The sequence below is a fragment of the Desarmillaria tabescens genome, assembly GCF_030435595.1.
Source record: "Desarmillaria tabescens strain CCBAS 213 chromosome Unknown EV420scaffold_12, whole genome shotgun sequence".
In the NCBI taxonomy this organism is placed as follows: Eukaryota; Fungi; Basidiomycota; class Agaricomycetes; order Agaricales; family Physalacriaceae; genus Desarmillaria; species Desarmillaria tabescens.
In genome coordinates, this window is record NW_026848311.1 from 527,977 (window position 1) to 555,049 (window position 27,073).

Genomic DNA, 27,073 nt, shown 5'->3' on the forward strand with positions numbered 1-27,073 from the left:
CGCTAATCTTGATGGAGATATCACAGACCCTCGCCACTGTGCAACAGTTCACCTGTGAAATCATTCTCTTTATCGCACACATCTGAGCGTTACAAGCAAACGAAGTTTCATTGCTCCGAAGATTGTCTATTTGCTGCCGCTTCATCGAAAGCGGCTAGTACTGTGTACGCTCTTTCTTTGTTCATCATTCCGGTCAGATTTTTTCTAATTCAGTCAGTTTCAGCACCTCCTTATATCCCGGCTTTGAGGTAAGCGTCATGATGTGAATCTTTGTCCTCAAGTTCATCAAGTCAGGTCGCCCTTTTTTTATACAGATAAGACGACACCGGGATATTCTATCTGGTCTCTGACTCGACTCATACTCAAGGCACTCAATTGTTATGGCAGAAACCTTCGGAACGACGTTCGGCTGCTTGTTAATATCGTTCATGATAGACTTGATGTACGTACAAGCCCTTTCGCACATTTCCCATCGCTCACTTTGTGCTAAAGTCTGTATGGAATGGGATTGGTATGCGCTTTCAATGATCTAAGAGACAACCATTTGTCTCAAAGATTCCTAGCTTCTTGTCCTGCAGTATTTTCGCAAGTGCAGCAAGGATGCGATCCTAGTCAAAACGACTGTACTCGGACTCATGTCAGACGATTTTGGTGATACCAATATCAGAAAAACCTAACTTTCAGCTATAGAGTTTTCGCCACGACCCACATAGTTGGGATGTGTACATGGGTATATAGAACCTTTATCACCGGCTTTTCGCGTCCAGAGCTCCTTAATGAGCTTCCTCCGTATGTTTGACCTCCTGGGATATCCATCCACTTACATTGCTAATATTCATTCAGATCCGTTTCTGTATGTATTTCGCAAAACTCAGTGAAATTTTTCTGAAGACAGCGTGATACAGATTGAGATCATGTCCTTCGTAGGTTTTTTTTTTACTTTTCTCTAAATATTTCTGATTCAGACATCCACAATTTCAGTACATCGTATCCTTCATTGCTCAAAGGTATGTTTTGGTGGCTCCTCCTTTCCATTGCGAGTCTGGAGTATTTATTTCGTTATAGTTTCTACATATCGCAAATATGGAAGAGCAAGTCCTTCCGCATTTGTTTTGTCGCATAAGATATTAACGACGTCCACAGTCAGCCATCGCAATATTTGGATTACATCTCCGATTGTATGTGTATGGTGACTCGCGTTGAATTCAACCTAATTATGGTGTTTCAAAGGTGGTCTTAGCTCTCATTAATATTGGTGCTTCCTATCTTCTGCCCTTCTTTCAATCTAGCTAATGCGTCGTCACCGAATAGGTGCCGGAACTGGTGAGTCCTCCATCTTTCTCCATCAGTATATGCTTCTGAGTGAAGGAATTATGAAGCGCAAACTGTCACTACGTATGTATTCACGTGCATGCGCGTTCAGAACTTCGTGTCTGCAGCAATGACTGACTGTACACCGTCAGGGCACAGCGAGGTACTGCCAGTGGAATCGATGATGAAATCAACAAGGTACACTCCTATTTGTCCAACATTGGGCTGCAGTATTCGCCTAACAGGTCAAATACAGATCATCACGATTATAGAGACTGGCGCAGCCGCTCTGTGTGACATTTTGGTTACCATCGCCTTGTGCGTCCTGCTAAGGATAAATCGTACGGGCATTAAATCGTAAGGTTTGACGATATTCGGAAAGTTCATAGCTCTAATTCCAAGAGTATTTTAGGACCGACTCCGCATTAGACTCCTTGATTATACTGGCTATTAATCGAGGAACTGTGACGAGTCTTGCCTCAGTCGTGGACCTGATTTTAGTACGATGTCTTTCATTGAATTTTGGTACAATTATCCCTAACGAAATGTGGAGTACCTTACACGGCCGAAATCGATGTTCTTGTGAGTTTGAGCATTCCCCGATCGCTCGTTTCTACTAACAACATCTCAAGCATGCTTGTTTTCAATCCAAGCACTCAGCGTGAGTGGGCTTCCATGATTTAATCGGCTGCATTAACCCTCAGTATCTTTGCAGTCTATCTTCTTTCGGTCGTCGGAAGGTTACAATATTTGTCATATCCTCTGCATATTCACTGACTTCTCTTCTGCAGTCTAAATTACCGCGAGGGCATGCGGGCAGGCTCAAGGCATCGGAAAAAGGAATGGCATAATTTTAATACAACCGCAAACGACTCGTACAGTCTACCACTAGAGAATATAGGGCCTTCTGTACATTCCTCTCGGGATGGCGTTCACGTGGTAACACCCCATTTTCAGGCATGAAGAGAAAGAACTGATTAGCGTTTGTAGTCGAAATCTATGGTCACTTGGAAAGACCCCGACACTGAAATGGGAGCAGATGAATACGTGGCTAGTTAGATGTGCGGTTTTTTCTTTAATTGTTGCCAATCTTGCATTTCCAGTTTCGTTGATTCACTCAATTCTACGTATTCCCTCGATTTCAATTTCTCGGGATTCCGTAGCCAATATGGTTTTCAAAGATTGGTCTGATTCGTCGCAAATTATCAATATCTGAACGATTAAACATGTACGTCAAATGTACGTTTAGAATCTGATGGATTCAGACTTATGCAGGCCGTCATCCGCCTCTCGACAACCTAATTCGACTTCTTTATCTCTCCACTGGAGTTGGCGGGCAAATGGGAGATACGATTTTCGTATTCCTCCAAGGGTATCGACCAGTCATTGCGCGATATACGAGGGCGGTCATAACACGGACGTCAGTTTCGGCTACTTCCGACGAATCTCTTTTTCGTACCACCATCGAACGAATTCTCAGAGATTGCCCGGGTATTGTAATTCGCCAGACACAACGTTATTGGATCTAATGGCACCTTTCAGCGAGTACAGCGGGTTGGGTGAGAGACGAGAAGCTCCCATATAGCTCGGCTTCCCATGAATTTATGCGGATGGCGTCGTTCCCCTCAGAGTTATTATGCATTCGCATAAGTTTTGAAGCTCCGTTTTCTGGCCCATTGAATTCTTTCTTCGCGTATGCCGAACAACTGGCTACTTCGCACCAAATAACTTGCCTGCTTTCTCCTCTCTAAGTAGCTCGACGAGACAGAAGGAAGAAAACCGTCCATTTCCAGCAGCATGCAGAGTACTAGGTATCATTACGGCTGAAACATCGTTCCTCAGGACTATCCTACAAAATCGTCAGACTCCGGATTCATCGGTCTCTTCCAAGCCTTGCTCCTTCCGCACGTCTTCTACTAGGCACCTATATTCCCGCCCGCTTCCCTTTCGTACATTTCTCGCACATCACACGCTGTGACACACAACGAAACATTTAAAAGAGACAAATCGCTCGTCCCACTACATTTATTGCATACCTTCCCCGACTTCTCCGTATCTTACATGTACTTCAGGTCCCCTGATCTATTCGCCACCTACTTACTCAGCGTTCCAAATTCTCCTTGATTTTGAACCGAAGCCTTTTCCTCTCATTTTGCCACAGATCTGGCGGGTGTGCCTTGCTCTTACCCATTTCTTGCTTTGGAAAAAATAGGACGCAAAACTCATGTAGACAGCCACTACTATTACTAAGGAAAACCCACCTGGAGCTGTAGTAGATGGTAATCACTCCAAAGCGTGGGTCAGAAGTATCTATCGGTGCCTCAGTGTGACCAATTCAAAGCAGGAGAAGGGTTACTGCCAACAGCCGTATGTACTTTCATCAGCCGTCCCGATCTTTCGCCGGCGTCCCCCAGTGGAGCGTGCGGTGTAATACTACCTATCTGCCTACCTCAGCCCGCGTGTCCTAAACTTAACTGGTCCCATCTATGCCATCAGAACTCCTCCTATATCAATTCTATGTCACTGCTGGGACCTTAATCTAATTTTGAAGGCCCCGTTGAGTGTCATTTATGATTTGTTGCCGGCGATATTTCAAGCATCTACTCAGGAACGGTGACATCGGGCATTTGTGGGGCTCCTTGATGAACACTACGCACTTGGTGTTGACAGCCGTAAAAACCTTTCTTCGTTCTCTCGATGGAGTTCGAAAACTGAACTGAACCGCAGAAATCTGTACGGCCATTCTTTGATTACCCTCACGAACGTAGAACGGGGTTCCGCTGATAACTCTCATCAGAACCCCGAAAATGTTTCCGCCGCAGAATTGCGATCTCATGCGCACTCCCGTTGATATTAATCTACCCTGCGGCCATCTCCCAATGCTCGGAGTAGGAGCCACTTTGACTTCGTCAGTTGACCATCAGATTACAACCACTCAACATTGTTTACAGACCACAACAGTCACAGAACTATTTCTTGCAGATAGGTCAACCATCTAGAGCATATTCAATAGCCGCAGCATGGTCACCGCGCGGAACAAACGTTGTTGTCAATCCTCTTGCGCCTGGTCGAAGCACGCAGGTCCTAAAGTCTAGGCCGGCCTCATTCTCCTTAAAAGATCCAGCGACTCTTCATCATGATATGCGTACTCACGGAGCCTTTCTCCGGGTGCTAGCATGGCCGAATATGCGGAGTCCTTGTGGGAATGATGACTTGATAGATTGTAGATGTCGGGAGTGAGAAACAGGATAGCTCAAGACTTCCCGAGGTGCATCATTATCGCGATATACGGGACCTCAATGTAGTTATCACAGAAATCAGACACCTCAGTGCGGTTCCTGTCTTTTACCAAGATAATAATATCCGAGCGATGAAAATTATCCAACGCCAGACTGCCAACTGGACGTGGAGCCTCATATTCGGGAAAGATGGGAAGAGGTATTATGATAGAACCGGAGGAACACTGGAAGGCCATCCCACGCATAGTAAAAGCCGCGAGCGCAAAGTCGGAGTTTACCTCATCACAGCGTCCGAAATGCGTAAAGTGCACATAGGCATGTTTGAACGCCTCTGAAAATGTATTCCCACCTACATTATCTGGCTTGTTCTGCACTATCCTACTTAGGTGGCCATCAGTGAGAAGGGAAGCTAAGAAGTGTTTGAGAAGGATAGGACGAGAATAGACAATAGCACGAGCGAATTTCCACGTCCCAAGCTTTAGTAAGTAGAACCCGTGCGACGAGGTCACTTTCATCACCCGCCTCGACGAGACCTTCCTTGAGAAAGTAAGAGATGACTTGAACCATCTTCACCTTCTCTTCTTAGATCAAGATTGTTGCTTCCTCTGGCAGAATGGGCTCGTAGTTTGAACTGTCTTGGTTAGGATTCAAAGTTTGCGTCGTCAAAGCAGATGAGGATCTTCAAGAGCGTTGTATCCCCCGATGAATTGCCAGAGTATCGAGAGATGTTCGAAATTTTTAAAGAGAAGATCTCTCGGTCCAGCGGTGCCTGCCAATTGATTTGTTTTGACTTCGTACTAGGTAAATGTCAATATCATATGCAGGTGGCAGAAAAGGCTGGGAATTTTTACCTGCCTAGCTTGCAAGACGACGGATTTATACAAAGTCTGTCGGTTCCCCCTACTCGAGAGATGAGGTTGGCCGGAGAAGAGTTTGACAGCCGACTCAGAATTTTGATCAACGACGAGGAGCTCAATTTCTGTCTTTACGCGTTCAAACAAGGACAGCAGGACGGGAGGCGCGCTCGTGTAAGGGAGCATTCACACTTGACATATCGCTAGTGGAAGGCACGCGTTTTGGATGACTGACCATGTCTTAGAGAACACGGAACCTTCGGCTACTTCCGACGGATCTCTTCTTCCTACCACCGTCAAAAAAATTGCATGCGCGCGCAGTCAGCCAATTCGCCAGAGTCAGCAGACCAAAATGTTATCGAAGTCAAGGGCGCTTTTCAGCGAGTACAGAACATTCGGTCAGAGACGAGGAGATGGATAGCATTGGGGCTTTTTCGTATAAGTGCGTTCGCTTCAGTTTGGCTGCCTATGAATTGGTAGTAATGACGCGCTGTTTTTTTCTTCAGAGATATTATCTATGAATTTTGAATCTCCGTTTTTTGCCCATGAAATCTCGCCGCGCGCGTACCTAGCAGACGCAGGCGACCAGCCTCTGCTTTGCCCATATTCTCGGAGAAGATCTTTCACTTGCGTACTACACAATAGCTGTGGCTCGAAGATATCACAAAGGTGTGTAACCTTTGGCTAAGTGGATATGTTCTGACAGGAGTATGACGGCACTCCGATGAGGCGTCTAGGGATGAACTCGAAGATGTGATATATCGTCGGAGAGGCTGGATGCGTACGAGTCGCAAGGTTTGGATTCGGCGTTTCTATGCTGATAATTTTGTGCAGCCATTCTCATCGGTCAGGAAATTCAGTCCGGCGGCTTGAGGGTGGTGTGAGAAAAGTTCACTTCCGCCAAGTCTCGCCCGTCTCCCCCCTGTCTCCTGATATCATGGTCTCACCTTCTTTCTCGAAGGCTACTTCGTCTGAAGTGTCACCCGAAGCGTATATACAGGAGGCTCCAGGTTGGTACGATCATGAGGGAGAGTGGCTATGGAACGACGTACTTCGTATGTCTTTACTTTGTCTTTGGCTAGCATTTATTAATTCTTTTTTTGCCTCTAGAATGAAGTATTCGTCGTGCCAACTTCAAAGCAAATGCTCTCCAATATATCGCGGCGTCGGCCGTTGGTTCACAGGGTTATCACCGGAACTCTAGGTTGGTCCGATCATGAGTGGTCATGTAACGGCGCGCTTCGTATGTCTTTACTTTTTTTTATTTATTTGGCTTCATTTTTATTCATTTTTATTTTTACCTCTAGAACGAAGTATTTCGTCGCATAAACTTCAGAGCAAATGTCCTCCCAAGTATCGCGTCGTCGGCTGTTGGTACACAATGCTGTGTTCGGTCGGAAGGCTCAAGGTCATTCTCTGTCTTGTTTTCTAATGCATCGAATCTAATATTTTGACTCTGATAAGATATTCCTTCTCAAATTTAACAATGGACGTGACGCCCTGGCACGTATTCCCTCCGTACTCGTAGGTAATGCACACTTGTCTACAGCCAGCGACGTAGCCACAATGGAATGTGTACAAGACGTTATCGAACATCCTGACGCGTACTGGTACGGAGCAGCATGCCGGAAGCTCGATCTGCCCTAGGATCAGATGTCATATTCATGGAGCGTATAGACGGCGTTGCGCTGGAGAAACGCTGGTTCAATATGTTACGAAGACATTGGCGCGGTGATGCGGGAAATGTTATTCCTTGATTTAAATCTTCGTCAACGGCCTTTTTCACATATTGGGAGTTTGTTTTTCAAGGAGAAGGACAATAAAGAGCCTGATGCCGAAAGATACAGGATTGAGCCTATCCAGTGTCATTGACAAGCAATATTGGTTCAAGACTGTTGAGGGACACTGTGGTCCTTGTAAGGATCTTCGCTTGCTTATAAGTTGATTATAACTCGGATCTTCTATTGCAGGAACGGATTTTTACATTCAAGGTACTTGCCGTCTAGCACATCGGCGAGCCGAATCCCAAACGTCCGGCGCAGCGTCTTCTTCCCCATGTCCTAGCTCGCTGCTGAGGAGGTCGAAGTCTTCCGGCCTTCCCGAACTTCTTCAGCTGTTGCAGCAATATATATCGGTGGGCTTGCAGTCCCTTGTCTCATTCATCCAGACCTCTCGCGGTCCAACGCGATTTCCAAACCCTCCGGGGCAGCGAATATCGTCTTATACACCGACTAGCAAGGCGCTGTCGCTATCCCTTATTTTCAGAGCATCAGGTTGTTTGAGACTATTCTTTATGAGGGAAACTCATCGCTATGCTCGATTAACCCTTCTCTCGTTGGAGATTCCTTCGGACTTGCTGCCAGAACTCAAGGAACAGGCTGACCCTGAGCGGAGACTCGCCAACTGATAGCACAAGATGACGAAGGTGTTACTGCATGGCAGGCTTCCTTTGCGTTTGTGGGCCGCATCTCTCCCGCAGGGCGATCTGCTCACTTCTTTCCCTGATGTGGCTCTGCGCTGTTATATCGACGGTCCGCAATTCCTACGTCGGCTGGTATGTCGTTTATGTGATATATGGCCCGACATTATGGAGGATCCGAGGTCCCCGGTCTCCAATAGAATGTCCTGTAAAGCTCACTGAGGTGGACCGGGAGCGAGATAAGAGAGTGTGTGCAGCGATGATGCATTATATCGAGTACTCAGAGCATTTTATAGCTTAGATTCAGTGTGATCCTGACGGGGGAACCTGTGGATGAAGTTCGTGAGAATTGGGCTGCTAGTCGGGAAGCGTAGGACGAGGAGAAGGCGGGTGGTCCTTATCCGTTCGAGGATACAATATTTCGAATGTGAATGTTCCTTTGTCAGAGTTCGACATGGTCAATGGAGCTGGTAGTATCCTTTACGCGGTCGGACATCACTGTGAAACTGAAGAACTTACCCTCGACGCCTTATAACCGTTCGATGTTGACACCTATAGGCTATCCCTTTTCTTCCGCTGAATAGCCGGGGCATATACCAGACGCACTTTGAGTAAAAATTAAGAAAAGTTCACAATTCAGGCATAGAAACAACAATATTCATCTGTAGGTCGTCTTCACCATCTCCTGCCAATCTAGAAATTCAGTTCACACATGAAGTTGGTCAAGTCGGAAGATAAGACCCGCAGTACTGCCACCTTCAAGAAACAAGCAAGATAATAGAAGGAAGGCAGCGAAAGGACTCGACCACGATCAAATAGCCAACCAACAACTGGCACAATAAGCAGAGTATTAGTGAGATTGACTATATTCGAATAACCAAAAGTCAACGACTGAATATTATTACGCATATCAAGAATGGTTAGGATCTAGGGCCTGCCGCCTCACAAGAATAGTAGCAAAGATGAATATTTGAATGACGAATGGCAGTGGATAGGAACAAGTTACAGTGATGCTGATTTCGATATAAAAAAACAAGTAGTAGGCGTCTGGTCTCTCGTAGGCAGATGACGATGCAGACCTATTGATAGAAGAGAGGGACGGGGTAGATGCAGCCAGGTGTAAATTGACACTTAGAGACACGGCGGAGTCCGTTACAACTTACGAAAGATTGAAATGACATGTGGACCCAAGCCGGTTTAAAAGCGGGTAAAGATATCCTTTGAATTGATGCATCAGTGCCTCATTTATTAGATCCCAGACCTTAGCTTAAGCTCAATCAACATCCTAGGCCTAGCATCAGTATCAAGTAGTTTAGTAAACTCCGATACTTTTCGGGCCGACTGATGTGACTACGACTACCACTAACTCGGTGCCGTCGACTTGCCATCAACCTCCATCAATCAAGCCAGCTCAACAGATTGATTGTTAGTTCTGTTTCTCACTGCCAGAAACCCGGGCGCGTCTTCTATTCACGGCCGTCTCAGCGACTTGGAAAATTACATCATGATGTTGTGAAGCAAATGGGGAGGGGGGATTTGAAGCTAGTTCCCAACCCTGGGTCCACGGTCGTACAGTGAACGATCTATGATATAGTATCGTTGTTCACAGTCAAGTACACAGTTACTATTCAGATTCTCATATCCAAAGATAACATGGAATTCGTACTCAACATTTCTAGTTCGCTATCTTCCGCAGCATACTGCCTCGCTTGCATCTTAGTTGCTGCTATGTGGACTTTATGGAGACGATCGGTTCGGACACCATACCCTCCGGGTCCGCCAGCAGACCCTCTCATTGGCCACTTACGGTTCATTACATTCACTGACGTTCCCGAAACGTTTCACCGATGGGCCAAGACTTATGGTATACGCCTTCGCATATTTAAAGGCCACTCGGTGCTGACATTCTGTTCTAGGCGACCTGGTCTATCTCCATGTTCTGGGTCGAAATATACTTATTATTGACAGCGTCGAAGTCGCAGCAGATCTGCTCGACAAACGAGGTTCTAAATACAGTGATCGTCCGAATGCTCCTATCTTTCAGCTGTAAGTCCTCTCCCTTTCTTTTTCCTGTAACTGGCAACGTGAACATATCCCAATAGCCAAGGGTGGACGCCAGGTCTGACACTCTCGCGATGCCCAGGAAAGGAATTTACGATTCAAAGAAGAATGGCGCAGAACTACCTCGGACGTCGCGAAGTAACCAAATTCAACTCTATCCAAGTTAGGGAAGCGAGGCGTCTGGTTTCTGAGCTTCCTGTGGATGCGGGGAAAGCTTACGAACAGTTTCGCCGGTGCGTTGGGTCACTTTCTTCAATCCGTAAAGGCTCAGCCTTCAGATTCTCGGCTTCACTTATTGTGGAAATAACGTACGGGCAAAGGATTACTTCGGATGATGACGTTTGGATGAAGATAACTCATGAGGTCAACCGTGTGGCCGAATCTAGTGGTCCCGGGGGAAACACTCCCATTGATTTCTTTCCATTCTGTCAGAGGTCTCTCGTTTTCTGATCTTCCCTTTTACTCACTCTAGGTACAGTAAGACACTTCCCGTCTTGGTTTCCTGGTACTTTTTATGCCACCAAAGCTCGTGAGGCCTACCCTATAGTTCGTAGATTCAAGGATTATCCGTATGAAACACTCAAGACACAGATGGTACCAAGTGCTGCTCCTGTACAATAGTATATTGCTTACGCCAATTTTTAACAGGTAGAGGGAACTGCTGAGCCCTGTTTTGTGAAACACGAACTGGACGCCATTGACGGTGATCCCGACATTGACCAAGAAACTATTATTAAAGGGGTAGCAGGTGCACTCTATGGAGCAGGATACGATACTGTAAGCATATATTCTTCCTGAACAGCCGCTCGTGTCAAGCGATACGTAGACTTGGGCCACACTGGGCGTCTTTCTTTACGCCATGGTCCTTCATCCTGAGTGCCAAAGGACGGCCAGAAACGAGATTGACGCTTATCTTGAAGGCAAGAGGCTTCCCGAATTCCGGGATCGCAAAGACCTCCCTTATGTCGAAGCAGTACTTCAAGAAACGATACGGTTCGTCTTATCCCGACTTTCTTCGGTCATCAATGGATTAATACATCTTCAGATGGTTCCCGATCTCACCTCTAGGTCTGGCTTCTTGAGTCTTTTGTAACGCTCTCTGACATCAATAGGCATTCCCCATCGTCTCTCCGAGGATGATCACTTTAACGGCTTTTTCATTCCCAAAGGGACGGTAGTTTTCGCCAATATAAGGTAACGTTCCCCTCCTTCAACCGCAGTTGTTGACCTTCTTTTAGAGCAATGAGCCTCAGAGAGGAACACTACGCAAATCCTCGAAAATTTCTCCCGGAACGTTTTCTCCCCCCAAACGGAGAGCCACATTTCACTCAAGCGTTTGGATTCGGACGAAGGTATGGGCTAGGCTGAGTGAAGAACCGGAACACCACTCAAATTTTCAACAGGGTTTGTGTGGGCCGCCATTTCGCTAGTGACAGTCTCTGGATAGCAATCGCAACGATACTTGCTACACTTGACCTCAGGAAAGCAGTAGATTCACGCGGAATTGAAATTATACCTGAATTCAAAATACATACTGGATTGGCATAGTGAGTTTCTTCTTCAGCCCGATAAGGTTCTGAGCGCCTTATTTTCTGGTTCAATAGTCACCCTCATCCTTTCATATGCGACATCCAATTTCGATCAAGGCAGTTAGAGTCGCTCTTGTATGCTTCGTTATAGATCTCCTTAGCGGAGGAACTCATGCTAATGAAACATCTCATGCCTTCGAAAAATCGCCATCGGGGTATTGCCCAGAAGAGATTACACTAGGATCCCGTCTTAAAATGCAAACGTGAAGCTTCATATCAAGACGTGAAAATTGCCTCTGAAGAGAGTGTTGAGAGTACGAGCCATGACTGCAGGTACAGTCGTACGGACTCTTAATTAGTTACCGATACAGTCAATTTTCGCTCCTTTCACAGCCACATATCTTAGCGACCTACCGCCCGCTAGGATATACATTCTATTCTGTCCTTACAGCGCGATCCTCGCCGTGCCCGTCTCGTTACGCTCATTCGCCACCGTGCCCCTTATCAGTCCCCGGTCCACTGCTCAATAGAGAGTAGTTGCCAGCAGTTTTCATGTACTCGGAAGATAGTTGGTAGGCGCCAAGTTTCCGGCATCCATTAGTCACTCCTTGAAGACGGCTGACCCGGGGTCAGCCTTTGCTTCGTAATTGCACGCCTCATAGATGTTTCTCAGTTTCGTTTGAATGACTCCGATGTTGGATCCAGTTTGGATTAGGAGCACTGTTGTTATCAATCCGGAGAACTTAACAATCGGAATTGATTGTCCCGGCAAGATTCTTCTCAGTACTGGCGATATCGATGACAATAACATTTGCATAACAGATGATACGGCAACCGGGCAACCCGAGACGATAAGTGCCTTGAAGACCAGATATCAGAACACACGGTACTTTGACCTAGGCGAAGGACCGAACAAACCGCGGTATCCGATTCCTTGGCTTCGATCAGAAGGGATGCATGTCTTTAGCGCGCCCGATTGGTGCGGCAAGCGACAAAGCTTGATGCATCGAAAGCTGAGCTGAGCTAAACAGACGGATTGATGAACAACTGCCATACTTGTAAAGGCTTCAAGCAAGTTTCTAACGGAGCTGACTAACACACTGGTTCGCCATATAAGGAACGAAGCTAGCTAACGGTTATCTTATACCGATATCCCAAAGGCTTCGGTGTGGACACACCTAGTGTGACGATGTCTCTCAGTGTTCTTTTAATAAGCACTCTCATTTCTGGTATTGCCTTTGTCGTGCTTGTGGTCCTGCCATGGCGTAGCTCCCCTTTGCGTCTACTTCCATTACCCGTAGGTCTTTTGATCAGAATATCTACTTAATAAAATAATGAAATTCTACTCTCTAGCCAGGCGCTGCTACATTATGGGGCCACGAGAAGACAATTTTCATGGACGAGCCCGGTCGTGTGTATCGCAAGTGGATCAAGGAGATTGGTCTGACCTTCCGGATCAAAGCAGCATTTGGGGTGAATAGAAGGATCTTTCTTGATCAAACGCACATTCTAACATTGATCTAGGCTCCAGATATTGTAAGTCTTCCACTACACAGAGCACGAGATTTTACCATGAAAGTTCCAGTTGGTCGTAAGCGATCCAGAAGGGATAGCCCATATTCTCCAAAAGAGAATTTATGATTACCGTGCGTTCTTTACTAAAAATTCAATGTTCTGACGCGCTCAAGTCCCGAGATCAGATCACAGTGCTGTGGTTCGACCTCGCGTGGCTCGTTTATTGGGGAAGGGTTTAGGCTGGGTTGAGGGAGAAGAAGAGCATAAGCGTATGCGGCGTATTACTAGGCCGGCACTCACGTAGGGTCGTCCATCTCCTTTTCTCTACAGTGTTAAAATATTCTACAGTGCAGATAACGTCAAAGCTATGTCACCTGATATAATAGAAGCGGCAACACAGGTGAGGCTCCTCCATCTTCAACGAAAGCTACTGCTTAAGCCGCAGGATTCAGGTTATTAGTGATCTTGTTCGGTTGGTACAAGACAGCGGTAGCAGAGTTGAAGTGGATGCCATTGACTGGGCAGGCAAGGCAACGTATGCTCTTTGAAAACTGTTTATTTCCTTTGTTGACGACTCCCCGGTCTTCGCCTCAGCCTGAACGTGATAGGGCGTGTTGTACGTCCTTTCGGATATATATTAAACCCACCCCTGCTAATTAGGCGTAACCTTCAAGGCATTTCTGCATGATTTTAACCAAGGTAATAGTGAAGAGGCTCGGCGCATCTTGAACGCCAGGAAGTCAAGTATACCGGCTGCCGCAACCTATTTCGGATATTTGGTTACTTCTTTTTATGTTGATCACCTATCTCTTCTCACAGATTATATCTGTAGACATTGATGCTACTTCGACGTTTCCCGTTTCTGAACAACTTACCTATCCCGCAAATTCAGCGTCAAGGGCTAGCGAAGACAACGATACAAGTTCGTCGGATTTGAAACCTTCTTCTGTTTCTCATGCGCTTTTAGTCCGGCGTGGCAAAAGAACTTGTCAATCGGTACCAGCATCTGGCAGACGAGTCTTCCGACAGGGAGAATTATCAGCAAGACCTCTTGAGTAGGCTCCGTGAGTCGGCGTCCTCCTTTATGGATTCCGTCTTATTCGAACATGCAGTTCGAGCTTCATCAGAGGAGAAATTGTCCGTATCAGAGCTATACGAGCAGGTGAATCTTTGAATAACTAGGATTCACAACTCCATTCAATCGTTCTCCAGATATCTACTTTCATGTGAGAAGGCCCCATTTCCGATTTTTACCTCCTTTCAATCCAAGTCCAGTATCTCCGGATTTGAAACAACCACGGCGACCCTTTCATTTTCGATTTGGGAACTGGCACGTCATCCGGACAAGCAGCAGAGATTACGCGAAGAGTTATCTACTATCAATGGGGATCCCACGTTCAATGATTTCCAAAACGGGCTTCCTTATCTCCATGCCGTCTTGAAAGAAACGTATGTTCTTCACTGTACGTCTATAAACCTGGTATTGAAAGCGAGTCGGTAATTCCAGTCTACGACTATACCCGGCACTTCCCTACATGGAACGAGTGGCGACAAAGCCGGATGTAATTCCCTTGCGGCAACCCCTACAACTTGCGAACGGACAGGTCGTACACCATGTTGTTGTCAGGCCAGGCCAGGTAAGTTTCATTTTTACGAGTGCTTTACCGTTGCCAATCGTTCATGGTGCCCAGACAGTTTTGATACCAATTATAGCAATCCATCGCCAAGATTCAATTTGGGCTGATGCTGATACATTCAGACCAGAGCGTTGGCTGGAGGACCTCCCTCCGCAAGAGCAGTTGTGCTCTGGTTGGGGGAATCTATTAGCATTTAGTGATGGTCCTAGGAGTTGCATCGGGATTCAGCTCGGTAAGTGCTACATATAATAGTGAACTTGTATAACGGATAACCTGTCTTTTGACCAGCTCTGTTCAACTACAAGGTAGTTGCCTCCCTCTTTGCGCAGTTGACTGGCGGCTGACGTTTGGTTTTCAGACTATTCTTAGCTCCTGGATAAGGCAGATTCAGTTCGAGGATACTGGTCTTGAAATGTCTTTGAAAATTTCTTCTAGTTTACAACCATGGGTACGGGGCGACAGAGACAAGCAGGGTCGAAACCAAGTTCCTATATATCTCCGCTCTGTATAAAAACTATATATATTCTTGTAAAGACAAGTACGAGTAACTGAATTCCATAAAACCGAGTTGACGAGTCGCTCTTTCATGATGTTGAAGTTAGGTTTAAATTATCTAATTGTCGGCTGCCAGCACATTCTGTTATTAAGGTGAAATCTGGACAATGCTGAAGAGACTTACCTTTATGTCATGTTTTCTTTCCCCCTGGGCCTCACGTTCTTGGTAATCGTCGAAGGGAGGAGTCATCGTCTTGACCGTGAATTAACAATTTTACTAATATATTTCGTACATGAGAACTTACTATGCGTATATTGGCCTCATCCGAATGCCCCAATCCTATATTCCTGAGTGGTATGATATCGGTGGTCCCTGTATTGTCCAATAAATCTTGCGTTTTCGAACTGGATGACGAGCGTATGTGATTCCGATAGTTCAAGCTAAAACACAATTTCAGTCTTTGTCAAACAGAAACCGACTCGACATTTCTGACCTTCCTATAACCGATATGACGTAGACTGTCTTGATAGTCAGCCTATCGCTCTTAAAAAACATCTAGGGTGTCGAACATTGGCAATTCACATTCATTGGAATCATACTGTGAATCGCAGCCAGTCGATTTTCAAGTTTACTTAAGAGAAGTTTGACCACGTACAAAGTCATAGTGTGTTGGAGACTCGGAGAAAGGTACTGGAGGAATGTATTGGAACCAAATCACAATTTGCGCCGAGAATTGATTCTTACCAAAATCAGAGATAATACCGCTGTGATGCTTGTCACGAGTCCCCGGTTGATGATGACGGCTAGTAACAAGTCGACTATCGTTTCCGTTCTGGAGGTCGGCAGTAAGAGGCAATGCATGGTGACGAAAGGACAGATGTATATCCACGCACGCTTTAACTCCTGACCGGTTGCTATGTAAGAGGAAGCAGAGAGTGCTTGTTATCAGGACATCACATGCCGCAGCTGCACTCGTCTGCAGGATGGCCAGGATCTAATGGGTTTTTATGAGCTTAACTCGACTTCAGAAAAGAAGTAGTCGACTTTATCTGTTCTGTTATCCATACCACTGACGGTAGATCGCATAGCGCTAGCAATAATACTCAGCATACTTAAGACCAACGAGTCTGAGCTTGTGCTTACACTGAAACTGTTTGTACTATGCTCCATGTCAAGACTCGATAGAAGAATACAGGTACAATCATGGATACTTACTCATTGCAGCGACTGGTAATCCATCAAGAAAATTCAGTATCCCTGAAGGTAGCGAAAGAAGTTCGCGTACTGATGCTCACTAGGGCCAGTACCGCCTGAAAATGATCAGTCAACAAATGCTCAAAACTGGGCATGGGAGGATTGACGCACCACCGGGGTAGTGTACCACAGATTTTTTCGGCTAACTATGTCACAAGGTGAAGATACATTACACCGACAGGCAGGCAGTGCTTACAGGTCCAGATTTGGAATACAAAGAACCTACAAATTCTAGTATCAGCGAAGCAAAGACGAAGTGATGTTCAACTTTCGTGAACATACCCTTGAGCAATGAAAGAAACGATGTACTGAATACAGTCAGCTATAGTCAGGGACACACGTGTGCAAATAGATCACTCACATCAGCAAGTAGTTGAACCTATGAAGAGCCAAACACGGTATCAGTAAGACAAGGCAACGCTTAAAACGCTTAACTTGAACATACAATGGTCGATCTACAAACAAAGCCGACGTTAGATGCCAGTGGGTTGTTGAAGAAGGATTTCCTAAGGGACTACATACAAGGGTAGACGGTTGAGGCTTTCTAGGTCACCGAAATTGTCGACAAAACTGTTGTAGATCCATGCGCTGAATGTGCTGACTTGAATAGTCGAAAAGAGACTGCCAGAGAAAAGAAATCAGGACTAGAACTTGAGGTCTAGTAGAGCACGCGCATAAGAAAAAAGGCCACCGCTTTGGTTTTCAGAGAATCGCGTTGACTAAAACGATGAAAGTACAGTAAACCCAAGACCTAAGATTAGTATGGATTAGCGTAGGATATATTTCGACAGAACCAAGGCTTGCCAATGATACACCATAGAATCTACCGAAACGTGGCGTCAATTATGACGCTGAATCGGCAAAGTAATGAAGCACATACATGAGGTCGATTACAAAAGATATTAACAGGCGTCCAAATGTTGGTCCTAACGTTGGTGCCATCTACAAGATTGACTTTGGAGAAGATGCAAGTACAGAACGGACCTAAGCCTGCCAGGTGGTAAGTACATAAAGATGTTACGTTGCGAATAACCGTGACCCACGAGATATGACAAAAGAAAGGATCAACATCAACAAGTTGAGAAAACACGGGTATTGATGAATCTGATGTAACAAACGAACCGCGGCCCGACACCCACGGAGTGGTTCGAAACTCGGAACCCGGCCCGGGTCGATATTACGTCTAGCAACACCATCATCTACTTTACAAAATGGAACCCATCTTGAGAGGTCCCTCCTCAAGGCCTCATGGCCAGCATCACTATCTCTTCTACTGTTGCGATTATTTGCCTCTCTTTTCTTGTGAATTTCCTTTTACGATGGACACGCAAGTCGATACGAATCCGAGGACCACCGAACCCATCGTTTCTCTTAGGTAACAACATATGTCTTCTTCCACGTCGACGTATTCACCGTTGCAAGGTCATGAATGGATGCGCCGGCACCAGAATAACCACGGAGACTTGGAAATGGATTGGTTTCGCAAGTACGGGGCTGTTTACCGGACAAGTGGGTGTTTCGCTGTGAGTACAAGGTCTCTGTTTTAATTTGTTGGTGCGATGTCCTAATCGGCACACGTAGCAAGATATCCTGATGGTTTCGGACCCCAAAGCCCTGCATCATATGTTCCACTCCTCTGATTATCGTTTCATCAAGACTAGAGACACGATCTTTGTGTTGGATCTTCTGCTTGGACAGGGAATACTCTCGGTGCAAGGTTCTCAGCACTTGCTCTTAAATAGTCGCACATAATCTAACCTCTTGACAGGGGAAAAGCATCAGCACCAACGCAAAGTGCTCAGTATCGCCTTCTCGTCTGCACAGCTACACCAGTCCCTGCCTATGTTACAATCCTGTGGCGCTAGGGTAGGCGCTTAATTGAAGGAACATTGCCGAGATACTTACGTACATATACAGCTCGTGGAACGCCTCAAGGACATTTCGGACGATCACACAGGCGCAATAAATGTCTTGGAATGGACGCGTAAAGTTGCTCTGGACATCGTTGGCACAGGTGTGTTACTCCGTCGTTATACATCGAAAGTACTTAGTATCCCATGATACAGCCTCGTTTAGATACCACTTTGGTATGCTTGACGGTGAGCACAGCGAACTAGGAGCCGCTGTGACGAATCTCCTGTATGTTTAACTTATTCCTACGATCATAACAAGGCCCTGACTATTCTCCAGCGGTGACGCCCAGATAAACCCTTCTACGAAAGAACTGTACATCCGAAGTCTATGGCGATATTTACCTGATCGTGTACTGAAAATCATGAAAGACCGAATGGCGAGCAGGGAGAGCACACGATTTACGCTTTTCGGCCGCACGGCTAAAGTAGTCGCGAAGCAGATATTCCAAGAACGACTCCCTGTTGTCGCCGGGCAAGCCGATTTGTCCGAAAAAGATATTGTCAGCCTTTTAGGTACGTCGTGTATATCTTCGTCTCGTTCGATTCAAGACACTCCTTCCGTAGCGAAATCGCATCTCTCTGATGATGAAAAGGACAAGATGACTGATGATGAAATACTGTCTCAACTAGCGTGAGCATTCTAGCTCATTGTATCTTGACCTTGTCTTAATCTTCTCTAGCACATTCATTTTCGCTGGTCATGAAACCACAGCATCGACTTTGGCGTGGTTTTTATACGAGCTGAGTTCGCATCCGGAGCATCAAGCCAGGATTCGCGAGGAGATTGAAGCTTGCCAAGGACAGATCTCATCATTAGCTAACTACGATTCTATGTCGTTCTTGAACGCTGCTATAAAAGTGCGTGTAACTATACCAAAGCGCTAGCACAGTTTCATCTTTGACTTGTTTAGGAAGTCCTTCGTTTGCATCCCACCATTCATTCGCTCGTGAGGATGCCGAGCAGGGATGAAGTTCTTCCCCTAGCAGAACCCATTAGAACACAGGACGGAAGAACCTTGAATGAAGTCCCTGTTTCGAAGGGCCAGACTGTTATCGCGTCTCTGTATGTTTACAATCGGTGCGTTTCCGCATTGCGTCCACCGGTATGTCCCTCATGTCCTTATAACAGTATGCCGAGCATATGGGGAAAAGACGCCGGTCAATGGAATCCTGAGCGTTTCCTTGACAATGATAAGAAGCAAGGGCCGCTTGGGGTGTACGCGAACCTGTAAGTGAAGTCACATTTGCTAATTGATCTTCCTGCTAAGTCAAACCGTCTAGTATGACGTTTAGTAAGCCTCCTCATTTCTGAGTTGCAACGCGTCTTGACCGTATTATATAGGTACTGGTGCTCGTTCTTGTCTTGGGTAAGCAAATCATTATCTGTGTGACATCTCTTCTAACTTGGTATCATAGTTGGCGATTTGCGTGAGTTTTCTCCTGGTCGTGTCGCATCCACTCACGGAATGACTCTTACAGAGTGATGGAGATCCAAGTGGTCATTGTAGAACTGCTCCGGATATTTGAGTTCAGCCTTCCTAAAGACGGATCTGTAATGCGAGAGTACCCTGGTTCTCAGATGGTCATCCCGCTTGTGAGCGGGAAGACCAATGAAGGAGCACAGGTCCCGTTACACGTGAAGGTGGTCGAGAGGTCGACGCAGTAGTGATGGGGTGATCCATTCCGCGTCTTCCTGTTCCGTCTTCGCCTTTTTTTATTCGACGTAACAAGTGATGTATTCATGAATGTCAATTCTTATCTTGGTGGGATGTGCAGTCATATACATATCAATTGACGAACTCTGTGAATAAGGCGCCTCTTCTCGCTAGCTTGCCTATAAGCAGGTCGAAATGTCGCAACCTCCCCAAAGAGCATTAACTCCTGCAGCAGTGCATACCCTTTGACCCCGGCGTCGTAGCCGGCACCAGCATATCCCTTTCTTGCCCGTCCCGATCTTTTCAATATTATTGTCCAGTCCTCCGCAATTACTGACATTCTCTCCAGATATTTCTCCCCAACTCCCAGAACAGGCTGGCCTTGAGTGCAAACTCGCCAAGCGACACAGACATGCGAAATGTCTAGTTCGCCGCTACACGTTTCTGACTTTTCTGACGTTATTTCCTGATGCTGCATTGCGGTGTTATGCCGAAGGTCCGCATCGCCTGCCTATAAGACGTGAAGAATGGTTCTGCATTATGGAGCGATCTGCTTCTTCCGCTGGGTGTCCTGTTCAACTGTTGGTAGCAGTACGCTTGCTACGTAACATCTACCTCCTGATCTAGGTGGGCTGCATGAGTGATAGCGAGACGAAGCCGGTGTCCAAAGCTAATCTCGAGACCTCTCTTGGTGTTAACACCACCCGCATAGAGAAAAACGCGAATCATTTATGGCGAGTGGTGATCCGGACTGACAGGCACGTTCATCACGATTCACGACCTTCGTCTGAATAATGCCCAGATCTAAACACTTAACCAGATACTTAGCTATGAACAGTGTCTTGCTATCAATATAAGGCCAGGAGGCTTGTAGAAGCTAATTCAAAACATTGTAACAGTAGGAACGTCGTAATTCTACATTTTCTTTCGAGACCAGGTAAACCAAAAGTCATAGGTCGTGTGGAATGCCGGATCGTTTCGTTCGTCCTTCCATGCTTTCTGTAGCTCCGGCGTCAGACCTACTGACTTCATATCCTCACCGATGACGCCTGTGACGAGTCTTTCAATAGTGACTCTCACTGCGTCTGACAGAGCTCGAACTTTTGAGCCTGAAACAAAAATATTCATTAACGCGGGTGCTCGTGAAGAAAGATGTGTCGAGGATGGTTACCGGCGTTGTCTTCATTGGTCGTAAGTACAAGGCGTTCGCAGTTCGCGTTGATCTCACTGAACGAGTTCAGTTCCTTCAGGTATTCCTGCACGTGTTCACCGATAATAGGATCCAGACCCTTTGAACGAAGCATCCCGATGTACATTTTCTCAAACGTTGCCATCGCAGGGCCTTTACTGGTCTCATGGCCAGTATGTCTCCCGAAGTCTTCAATAAGGAGCCAGCCTCCGGGTTTGAGCATCATCGTGGCCTTTTCAAGAACGTCATGAATATGTTTTTCTAGGATCTGGAGAGGGATTTCTCAAGGATTTGGTGACGACATCAGGGAATATCGCAGACATACATGGTAAAGCACGAGACGAATATGAACCACGTCGAAACACTCTTGTTTGCCTGAGATCGGCTTGAGGATGTCGATTTCTTCAAATGTTACATTCGGAGGAAATAGACTAGACAACCTCTACATCAGAAAGGATTTTCAATCGCAATAGAACACGAGAAAACAAACCGGGGTGGCAGCGGACTTATATCTGATGCAACGACATGAGCCTCAGGAAACATCTGAGCGGCTTGAAGAGCCCTAACACGAACATCAGAGCACGTCAAGCTTAGTAGATGCTCACTAATTACCATGCTCCCGATCCCGCCCTAAGTTGTCGTTCATAGAGCTCGACATAAATAGAAACATTCTGAATGCCACCTACCCAATATCGATAATTTCACGCGGATTGCTGATATCTGCTAAGGACAGCTGGCCATCTAGGAATATCCGTATTCCATTGTGCAGTTCGTCAAGTCTGCAGGTAAACGGTCTGGGCATTTGAAACGGGGAAGGGATAGCAATAAATACCGTTGCCACTCTGAACCTGCCGTGTTGTAGTCCTACAGCATGAACGTGAACCAAAGCTCACGAAAGGAAGAAACGGCCCACCCGCATAAGATAACGGCTATCCATTGCAGCCATCGATGTGGGTATACAGGAATCTTCAATGTAGTGCTCAAGAATCGCTGGCCTTCTATCAGAATGACTAGGCCAACAATCAGAAGGAATCGGTTTGGTCCCAGCTGTTGGGGGTACAGCGAATTTGCACAGCCCCCGAGAGCACGGAAAAGAAGATGCCGTTGGACGGGCCTAGAGGCTATGATGATCATGATTCATCGCAGACTCCAAAGATGCGACTGATACTGGCACTAGCTCCGATTCGGGAGTAGCGACTGGTCTCCATCATCAAGTCAAGGTTTGAAAAATAGCATGCACCAACCGTGGAATATTGATGACCCTGTGGCTGTGCAAGCTGGCGCGATGTCCAGTTAGCCCGAGTCTTGCTGAGTAAAGGTTTACTAAGGTGTAGAAAGTACTAGAAGATACAGAAAGGTATATAAGTAGCTAGTTTTCGTAGTATTCTGTACTCGTTTGCCTTACAAGCAAACATGGACTGCTCTTTCCTAACCCGCTAGGCAAACGTGCCTGATCACACGGTGCGCGTGTTATCCAACACCAACAATCAAGTCAAAAAGATGGCGCGACTTTCTCATTCACCTGATGAAAGAGTAAGTAGACCTGAAGCGAACCAGGTTTTCTATGCCGAACTGAACTGATAGCCGATGCCGTATTATCTCCGGATCGGCTTTGCCGGCAACTATGTTGAATTCCTACGTCTCGGACTCCGTGCTGAACGCAGTTGATGCACTGTATTTACTGGGCAAGATACCGGTATCTATACTTACCATGTCCCGGCCGCTATTTGTTGTTTTTAAGTGGCAGAAGTCTGACTTAGCCTTTCCTTGTTGGCTTATCTTCAGGCCGGCGCTTACTCCTCGACCAACCAATGATTCACAAACTCGCATTATTTTTTTGCCTGGTTTGTTGCGTTCTTATCAGAAGAGTATGCAAGACGCGAGTCCCTATACCACCGAGTACGCACTGGTCTTTTCTTGTTACCCAGAGCAGGCTGAGCAAGGAATAAATCAAGGTGTCGGGAACCTTCAAGGTCTAAAGGAATATCGATGGAAGGTATACGCTGAATATGCGAAGAAATTGGGTACCGTCTCGCATCGATACTACTCACATTGTTCCCAGCTATAACCTCGTTCTGCAGGTCCTCTTATTTCGGCGCCTTTCATGATGGGAACTTCAGTTATAATTATCAACACAAAGGACGCGGTGGATGATCTTCTTGAGAAACGAGGAGCTGCCTTTGCTTGCCGACCGAGTTGGCCAATGATGGAACTCCTCGGACGGCAAAAGTAGGTCTTGGTATGTCTGTCACCGTGAAGCGACTTACGAATCAATTTCTATAGCAACGTTGGCTTCACTTTCTATGGAGAGAGATTGAAGAAGCTACGAAAAGTGTTACAGAGATCTTTGAATTCACGCATTTTCAGTGCGTTCTGGAGTGATTTACTAAACGAGAAATCTCTGGAACTGTGCTACGCACTATTACAATCCCCGACTAAGTGGAACGACATCTTAGAATCGTAAGAAGGCGCTTAAATTTGTGTTTTCAGGACTTGCTAACTGCTCGTCACTATTTTAAAAGAAATATCCAGGAACTCATAGTACTGTTTGCGTACGGACACCAGCCTAGCACCGAGTATATAAAGCTTGCAAAAACTGTAATGCATCAAACGGGAGAGGCGTTTCAGCCCGGAAGATGGGCGGTAAACTTCATACCTGCCTGTAAGTCTCGCTCCCCTCACTCCTCAACGCTGTCACATTATTCGCTAGTAAAATGGGTTCCGGCTTGGTTACCTGGTGCAGGTTTTCAAAAATGGGCTCGAGAATCTAGGGAATTATTCTTCGAAGTAACGAGACAGCCATTCTACGACCTGAAGAACGAGATGGTGTGTGGATCCCTTGTGTACACTCACAATTAATCATGCCTGCCACGTCAATGTAGGGAAATGTACGACAATCTTTTGTGCAGCAGAACCTAGAGAGTCTTTCAAAGACGCACTCGATTGAAGATGAAGATGTCATAATGTTTGCTGCAGGTAGCCTATTTAGTGGTAAGTTTTGGTCGATATTTGTGTGATCGAAGACACTGATAAATTCTCAGCCGGCACCGAAACAGTAAGATTATCTCTTTTCGTCTTCTGAAATTAATCAGAGACGTTGATAGCTAACAGTCGTATTCCTAAACTTCATTGCGCTTATGGCCAACCACCCTGAGATTCAACAACGTGCATTCGATGAGATTCAAACCATCATTGGTTCCGAGCGACTGCCGAACCTTCAACAACGAGACTCCCTTCCATTTATCGACTGTATCATCCAAGAGGTTCATCGAATGTACCCTCCGATTCCACTGATGCCACATAGCAATGTCCAGGAAGAGAAATACAATGGATACAGGATACCTAAGAAATCATGGGTCATGGCGAATGTGTGGTGCGTACTTCTTATTGAAAAATCTTCGTATTTCACGCATCTGCTTCAGGGCTATGCTTCACGATGACCAAGTCTACCCCAATCCGGAGTCGTTTTTGCCTAGCCGCTTTGAAGGTCTGGAACCAGCGCTCGATCCACGAGTTCTTACCTATGGGTTTGGAAGAAGGCAAGTACTCAAATCTAGTATTTTCAGCTGCTTACTTTGTTGGCAGACGATGCCCCGGCTTACACTTCGCCGACCTGTACATTTACCTCCTCGTTGCAAGAGTGTTGATTTTGTTCGAAATTGTTCCGGGTGTGGAAGACGGAAAACCTGTATATCCCGTGCTCGAGTTCACAGCCGGGCTTGTTGCGTAGACCATTTTCTTCATATTCTCCTGCGGGGCACTTAATTTTCCTTAGATTCCCGAAGCCATATACATGTAGACTGGTTCCTAGGAAGTCTGCACTAGAAATTCTTAAGAAATCGGGAGAAAGATCGTAATTACAAGTGGACCTTTCTGATCAGGGCGATTTAAAATATTATCTATTTTCTCCTTCACCGCGGTAGCAATTTCGGCTGACCTTATAGTGAATAATATACGGGTTGAACGCGTTTCTGGGTACTGATGGAGAGACATCAGTTCAGTTCAGTTCCGTGTTCGTGGGGGCATTGAAAGAATGGCCGTAAAGTGGTCTACGGTTCAGTTCGGTTTTCTAACTCCATAGAGTGGATGAAGAAAAATATTTATAGTAATGCTAAAATCAAGCTTGTCCAAGAAGTCCCAAAGAAGCCCGATATTGCTGTTCCCTAATGGATACTTGAGCAGCACGCTGCACAAGTGACACTAGGCAAAGTAACTGATATTAAGTTTGAGGTCCCTGTAATTGATATTGAAGGAGTTCTGATGCGCCAAACAGCTGGATCCTAGATGTCAGGAACTGAGGTAAGTAGCAGTCATCACACTGAAACGAGAACAGTCAATGTTTCTGCGCCCAAGTAAATGATCGGAATCAAGGAACAATTTCAAGCCCGGATGATATTACGTATCGTCATTGACCAGTAGTAACCCAGCTCGAGCTTTGAATTAGAACTTTTTGCGACATACACCTTGGAATGGCTACCCAGTGTTAGCTTGCAGATGCCTTCAAGTTGAAGGCATCGATCGTGGTTTCCGTATGCTGAAATTCTTTGAATGCTCCCTTCCTTACTTTCAAGATCCTAATTCTTTGCTTTATACTGAATTTTTGCTCGACGTATTACTTAGTTCCTACAGTTCAGAGTCTAACATGGCATCTGTTATACTCCGTGGAATTCACGTCTTATTTTCACCAAAGCAAGAAATGGGTACGAGTATTGTACGGTAAAGCATGTGCTATAACGAGCCAAATCTGGTATCTCAAGATAAGAAAGACTCGAAAAGACCATATATCACTCACGTTGTACCAGACATAGTTGTATCTATCAGACCGTTCATCCCTGAATCGAAAGAAACGAAACCCAACATATGCTCCGAAGGCAACAAAGAGGGAACCACTGGCTGGGCCAAGATTCCACAAATTTACAAGTGAGCCGGACCAGAGAGGTATAATCGCTAGGATATAATAGCGAGAACCCTCCGGTGCAACGATTGGGAAGGTACGACGTCCCGACAACGTATCGCCTTTGACATCGGCAAAGTCCTAGGCGAATGTTAAGCTTCATAGGTGAATGATGTCTACATTTATGAGCGACGGGCTTGCCTGAGCAGAGATCGTAGTGAAAATTAAGACCCCACTGCAGATCAGGGCTGTTAGAGAGTTGCGATCCAAGTTGTGTCTGGAATCTGGCAATTGGTAAGCGACAAAGCAGAGATCATAGTAAAAGACGCATACTAAAGCAAGCACTTGCACCTAGTTCGAACGTGATATAACCTCCCACATTGCAAAGGTTCTTCAGGACGAGATTTCCGCTGAGACCAATGTCGTCGTGCAAAATTTCAACCAAAGTGAGCGCTGCACTTGAGAAAAGAATGACACGACCACATAAAGCGGAAACCGTGAAGCAAAGGATGGTAAGGCACCACCAAAAAATACGCGCCTGCCTTGGGGTAATTCTTCTAGATGGAAGTGGACGCCAAGGCTTGTTTAATTTATCCTCATGCCCGCTGAACATTTGATTGGAGACATTTGCCTGAAGTAGGTGGAGCCATAGCCAAATCACTGTCCAAATGAATGATCTAAAGGTGAACTTGTCGGAGACGGCCAGAGAGTAGATTAACTATCGTGCCAATGAGTATCGCATGGCATACAAAAAGATAGATTTACCACTGGGAAAAAAATGGTTTTATAATCCGATCGAGTGAATAAGTAGAGGGTCTCGAGCTGGTACTTGATAGTTGACATCATAATGATATATATGCCCTGAAGTCATCGCAGCAGAGATGGGCGAATTTAAACCATCCATAGTCCCTAATTGTCCATGGTATCTTGTCACAATAACTAAATCAATGCTCACAGTAAGTACCTGCCTAATGGCGAGAGTTTGGTCCGAGTGAACACCTGAGACCTCAAACGGTTGAATGATGCTACCCCGGAAAAGTCCGAGCCGGTTTTCCATCATGCCTCAGCGATGTGATACCCCCAATTCATGTGGGGCCCTTCTATGAA

General features: G+C 45.9%; 10 protein-coding genes across 10 annotated transcripts; 6 read left to right on the plus strand and 4 right to left on the minus strand.

The window, feature by feature from the left end:
* Positions 1-227: 227 nt before the first annotated feature.
* On the plus strand, positions 228-2,384 carry EV420DRAFT_1532767 (uncharacterized protein). The gene is made up of 19 exons (XM_060472733.1): positions 228-442; positions 493-511; positions 564-637; positions 691-789; positions 844-853; positions 906-923; positions 982-1,007; positions 1,066-1,091; positions 1,144-1,178; positions 1,231-1,255; positions 1,312-1,323; positions 1,380-1,395; positions 1,464-1,509; positions 1,568-1,668; positions 1,724-1,811; positions 1,865-1,893; positions 1,944-1,972; positions 2,027-2,051; positions 2,103-2,384. Exons 1-19 carry the CDS (start codon positions 381-383, stop codon positions 2,272-2,274), a joined length of 912 nt encoding a protein of 303 aa, XP_060332581.1. The 5' UTR covers positions 228-380; the 3' UTR covers positions 2,275-2,384.
* Positions 2,385-4,573: 2,189 nt separating this feature from the next.
* On the minus strand, positions 4,574-4,987 carry EV420DRAFT_1247078 (uncharacterized protein; the record flags this gene model as incomplete). Its single annotated transcript, XM_060466698.1, has 1 exon — positions 4,574-4,987. A coding segment is annotated over one exon (414 nt), but the record flags the coding sequence as incomplete, so codon positions are not given.
* Positions 4,988-6,041: 1,054 nt separating this feature from the next.
* EV420DRAFT_215089 (uncharacterized protein) lies at positions 6,042-7,472 on the plus strand. The gene is made up of 7 exons (XM_060481247.1): positions 6,042-6,073; positions 6,142-6,250; positions 6,366-6,459; positions 6,515-6,647; positions 6,712-6,812; positions 6,869-7,320; positions 7,375-7,472. The coding sequence occupies exons 2-6, from the start codon at positions 6,219-6,221 to the stop codon at positions 7,049-7,051; spliced, it is 543 nt and encodes a 180-aa protein (XP_060332583.1). The 5' UTR covers positions 6,042-6,073; positions 6,142-6,218; the 3' UTR covers positions 7,052-7,320; positions 7,375-7,472.
* Positions 7,473-9,197: 1,725 nt separating this feature from the next.
* On the plus strand, positions 9,198-11,694 carry EV420DRAFT_1532789 (cytochrome P450). The gene is made up of 12 exons (XM_060472734.1): positions 9,198-9,687; positions 9,740-9,869; positions 9,926-10,117; positions 10,163-10,311; positions 10,363-10,478; positions 10,533-10,661; positions 10,711-10,877; positions 10,930-10,952; positions 10,997-11,078; positions 11,123-11,236; positions 11,288-11,431; positions 11,489-11,694. Exons 1-12 carry the CDS (start codon positions 9,477-9,479, stop codon positions 11,562-11,564), a joined length of 1,533 nt encoding a protein of 510 aa, XP_060332584.1. The 5' UTR covers positions 9,198-9,476; the 3' UTR covers positions 11,565-11,694.
* Positions 11,695-12,519: 825 nt separating this feature from the next.
* On the plus strand, positions 12,520-15,189 carry EV420DRAFT_215355 (cytochrome P450). The gene is made up of 17 exons (XM_060481249.1): positions 12,520-12,710; positions 12,767-12,886; positions 12,938-12,949; positions 12,999-13,059; positions 13,114-13,228; positions 13,277-13,328; positions 13,381-13,463; positions 13,523-13,544; positions 13,603-13,707; positions 13,761-13,850; positions 13,896-14,090; positions 14,141-14,154; positions 14,204-14,377; positions 14,436-14,565; positions 14,620-14,797; positions 14,854-14,870; positions 14,924-15,189. The coding sequence occupies exons 1-17, from the start codon at positions 12,603-12,605 to the stop codon at positions 15,074-15,076; spliced, it is 1,629 nt and encodes a 542-aa protein (XP_060332585.1). The 5' UTR covers positions 12,520-12,602; the 3' UTR covers positions 15,077-15,189.
* Positions 14,995-17,414, minus strand: EV420DRAFT_215214 (uncharacterized protein). Its single transcript, XM_060481248.1, has 22 exons — positions 17,359-17,414; positions 17,196-17,305; positions 17,120-17,138; positions 16,990-17,066; positions 16,838-16,936; positions 16,761-16,770; positions 16,677-16,694; positions 16,598-16,623; positions 16,512-16,537; positions 16,427-16,461; positions 16,347-16,371; positions 16,277-16,288; positions 16,205-16,220; positions 16,106-16,151; positions 15,955-16,055; positions 15,806-15,893; positions 15,717-15,751; positions 15,631-15,659; positions 15,555-15,579; positions 15,366-15,501; positions 15,245-15,313; positions 14,995-15,189 (listed from the first exon to the last, which is right to left on the minus strand). The coding sequence occupies exons 2-22, from the start codon at positions 17,255-17,257 to the stop codon at positions 15,175-15,177; spliced, it is 969 nt and encodes a 322-aa protein (XP_060332586.1). The 5' UTR covers positions 17,258-17,305; positions 17,359-17,414; the 3' UTR covers positions 14,995-15,174.
* Positions 17,415-17,491: 77 nt separating this feature from the next.
* On the plus strand, positions 17,492-19,949 carry EV420DRAFT_215595 (cytochrome P450). Its single transcript, XM_060481250.1, has 15 exons — positions 17,492-17,690; positions 17,738-17,838; positions 17,897-18,032; positions 18,084-18,181; positions 18,233-18,329; positions 18,382-18,454; positions 18,506-18,741; positions 18,793-18,859; positions 18,909-19,086; positions 19,140-19,306; positions 19,358-19,456; positions 19,510-19,520; positions 19,571-19,595; positions 19,645-19,656; positions 19,708-19,949. Exons 1-15 carry the CDS (start codon positions 17,564-17,566, stop codon positions 19,892-19,894), a joined length of 1,614 nt encoding a protein of 537 aa, XP_060332587.1. The 5' UTR covers positions 17,492-17,563; the 3' UTR covers positions 19,895-19,949.
* Positions 19,950-20,579: 630 nt separating this feature from the next.
* EV420DRAFT_1670983 (S-adenosyl-L-methionine-dependent methyltransferase) lies at positions 20,580-22,018 on the minus strand (the record flags this gene model as incomplete). Its single annotated transcript, XM_060479059.1, has 8 exons — positions 20,580-20,992; positions 21,055-21,340; positions 21,398-21,503; positions 21,563-21,634; positions 21,685-21,702; positions 21,759-21,851; positions 21,905-21,936; positions 21,986-22,018. The coding sequence occupies 8 exons, from the start codon at positions 22,016-22,018 to the stop codon at positions 20,799-20,801; spliced, it is 834 nt and encodes a 277-aa protein (XP_060332588.1). The 3' UTR covers positions 20,580-20,798.
* Positions 22,019-23,275: 1,257 nt separating this feature from the next.
* Positions 23,276-24,929, plus strand: EV420DRAFT_1267680 (cytochrome P450; the record flags this gene model as incomplete). The annotated part of the gene is made up of 10 exons (XM_060467400.1): positions 23,276-23,301; positions 23,356-23,532; positions 23,595-23,734; positions 23,783-23,913; positions 23,955-24,063; positions 24,114-24,127; positions 24,177-24,445; positions 24,495-24,599; positions 24,658-24,798; positions 24,848-24,929. 10 exons carry the CDS (start codon positions 23,276-23,278, stop codon positions 24,927-24,929), a joined length of 1,194 nt encoding a protein of 397 aa, XP_060332589.1.
* Positions 24,930-25,707: 778 nt separating this feature from the next.
* On the minus strand, positions 25,708-26,968 carry EV420DRAFT_1532872 (UbiA prenyltransferase family). Its single transcript, XM_060472735.1, has 5 exons — positions 26,732-26,968; positions 26,300-26,684; positions 26,168-26,250; positions 25,865-26,107; positions 25,708-25,816 (listed from the first exon to the last, which is right to left on the minus strand). Exons 1-5 carry the CDS (start codon positions 26,810-26,812, stop codon positions 25,754-25,756), a joined length of 855 nt encoding a protein of 284 aa, XP_060332590.1. The 5' UTR covers positions 26,813-26,968; the 3' UTR covers positions 25,708-25,753.
* Between the last annotated feature and the right edge of the window lie 105 nt (positions 26,969-27,073).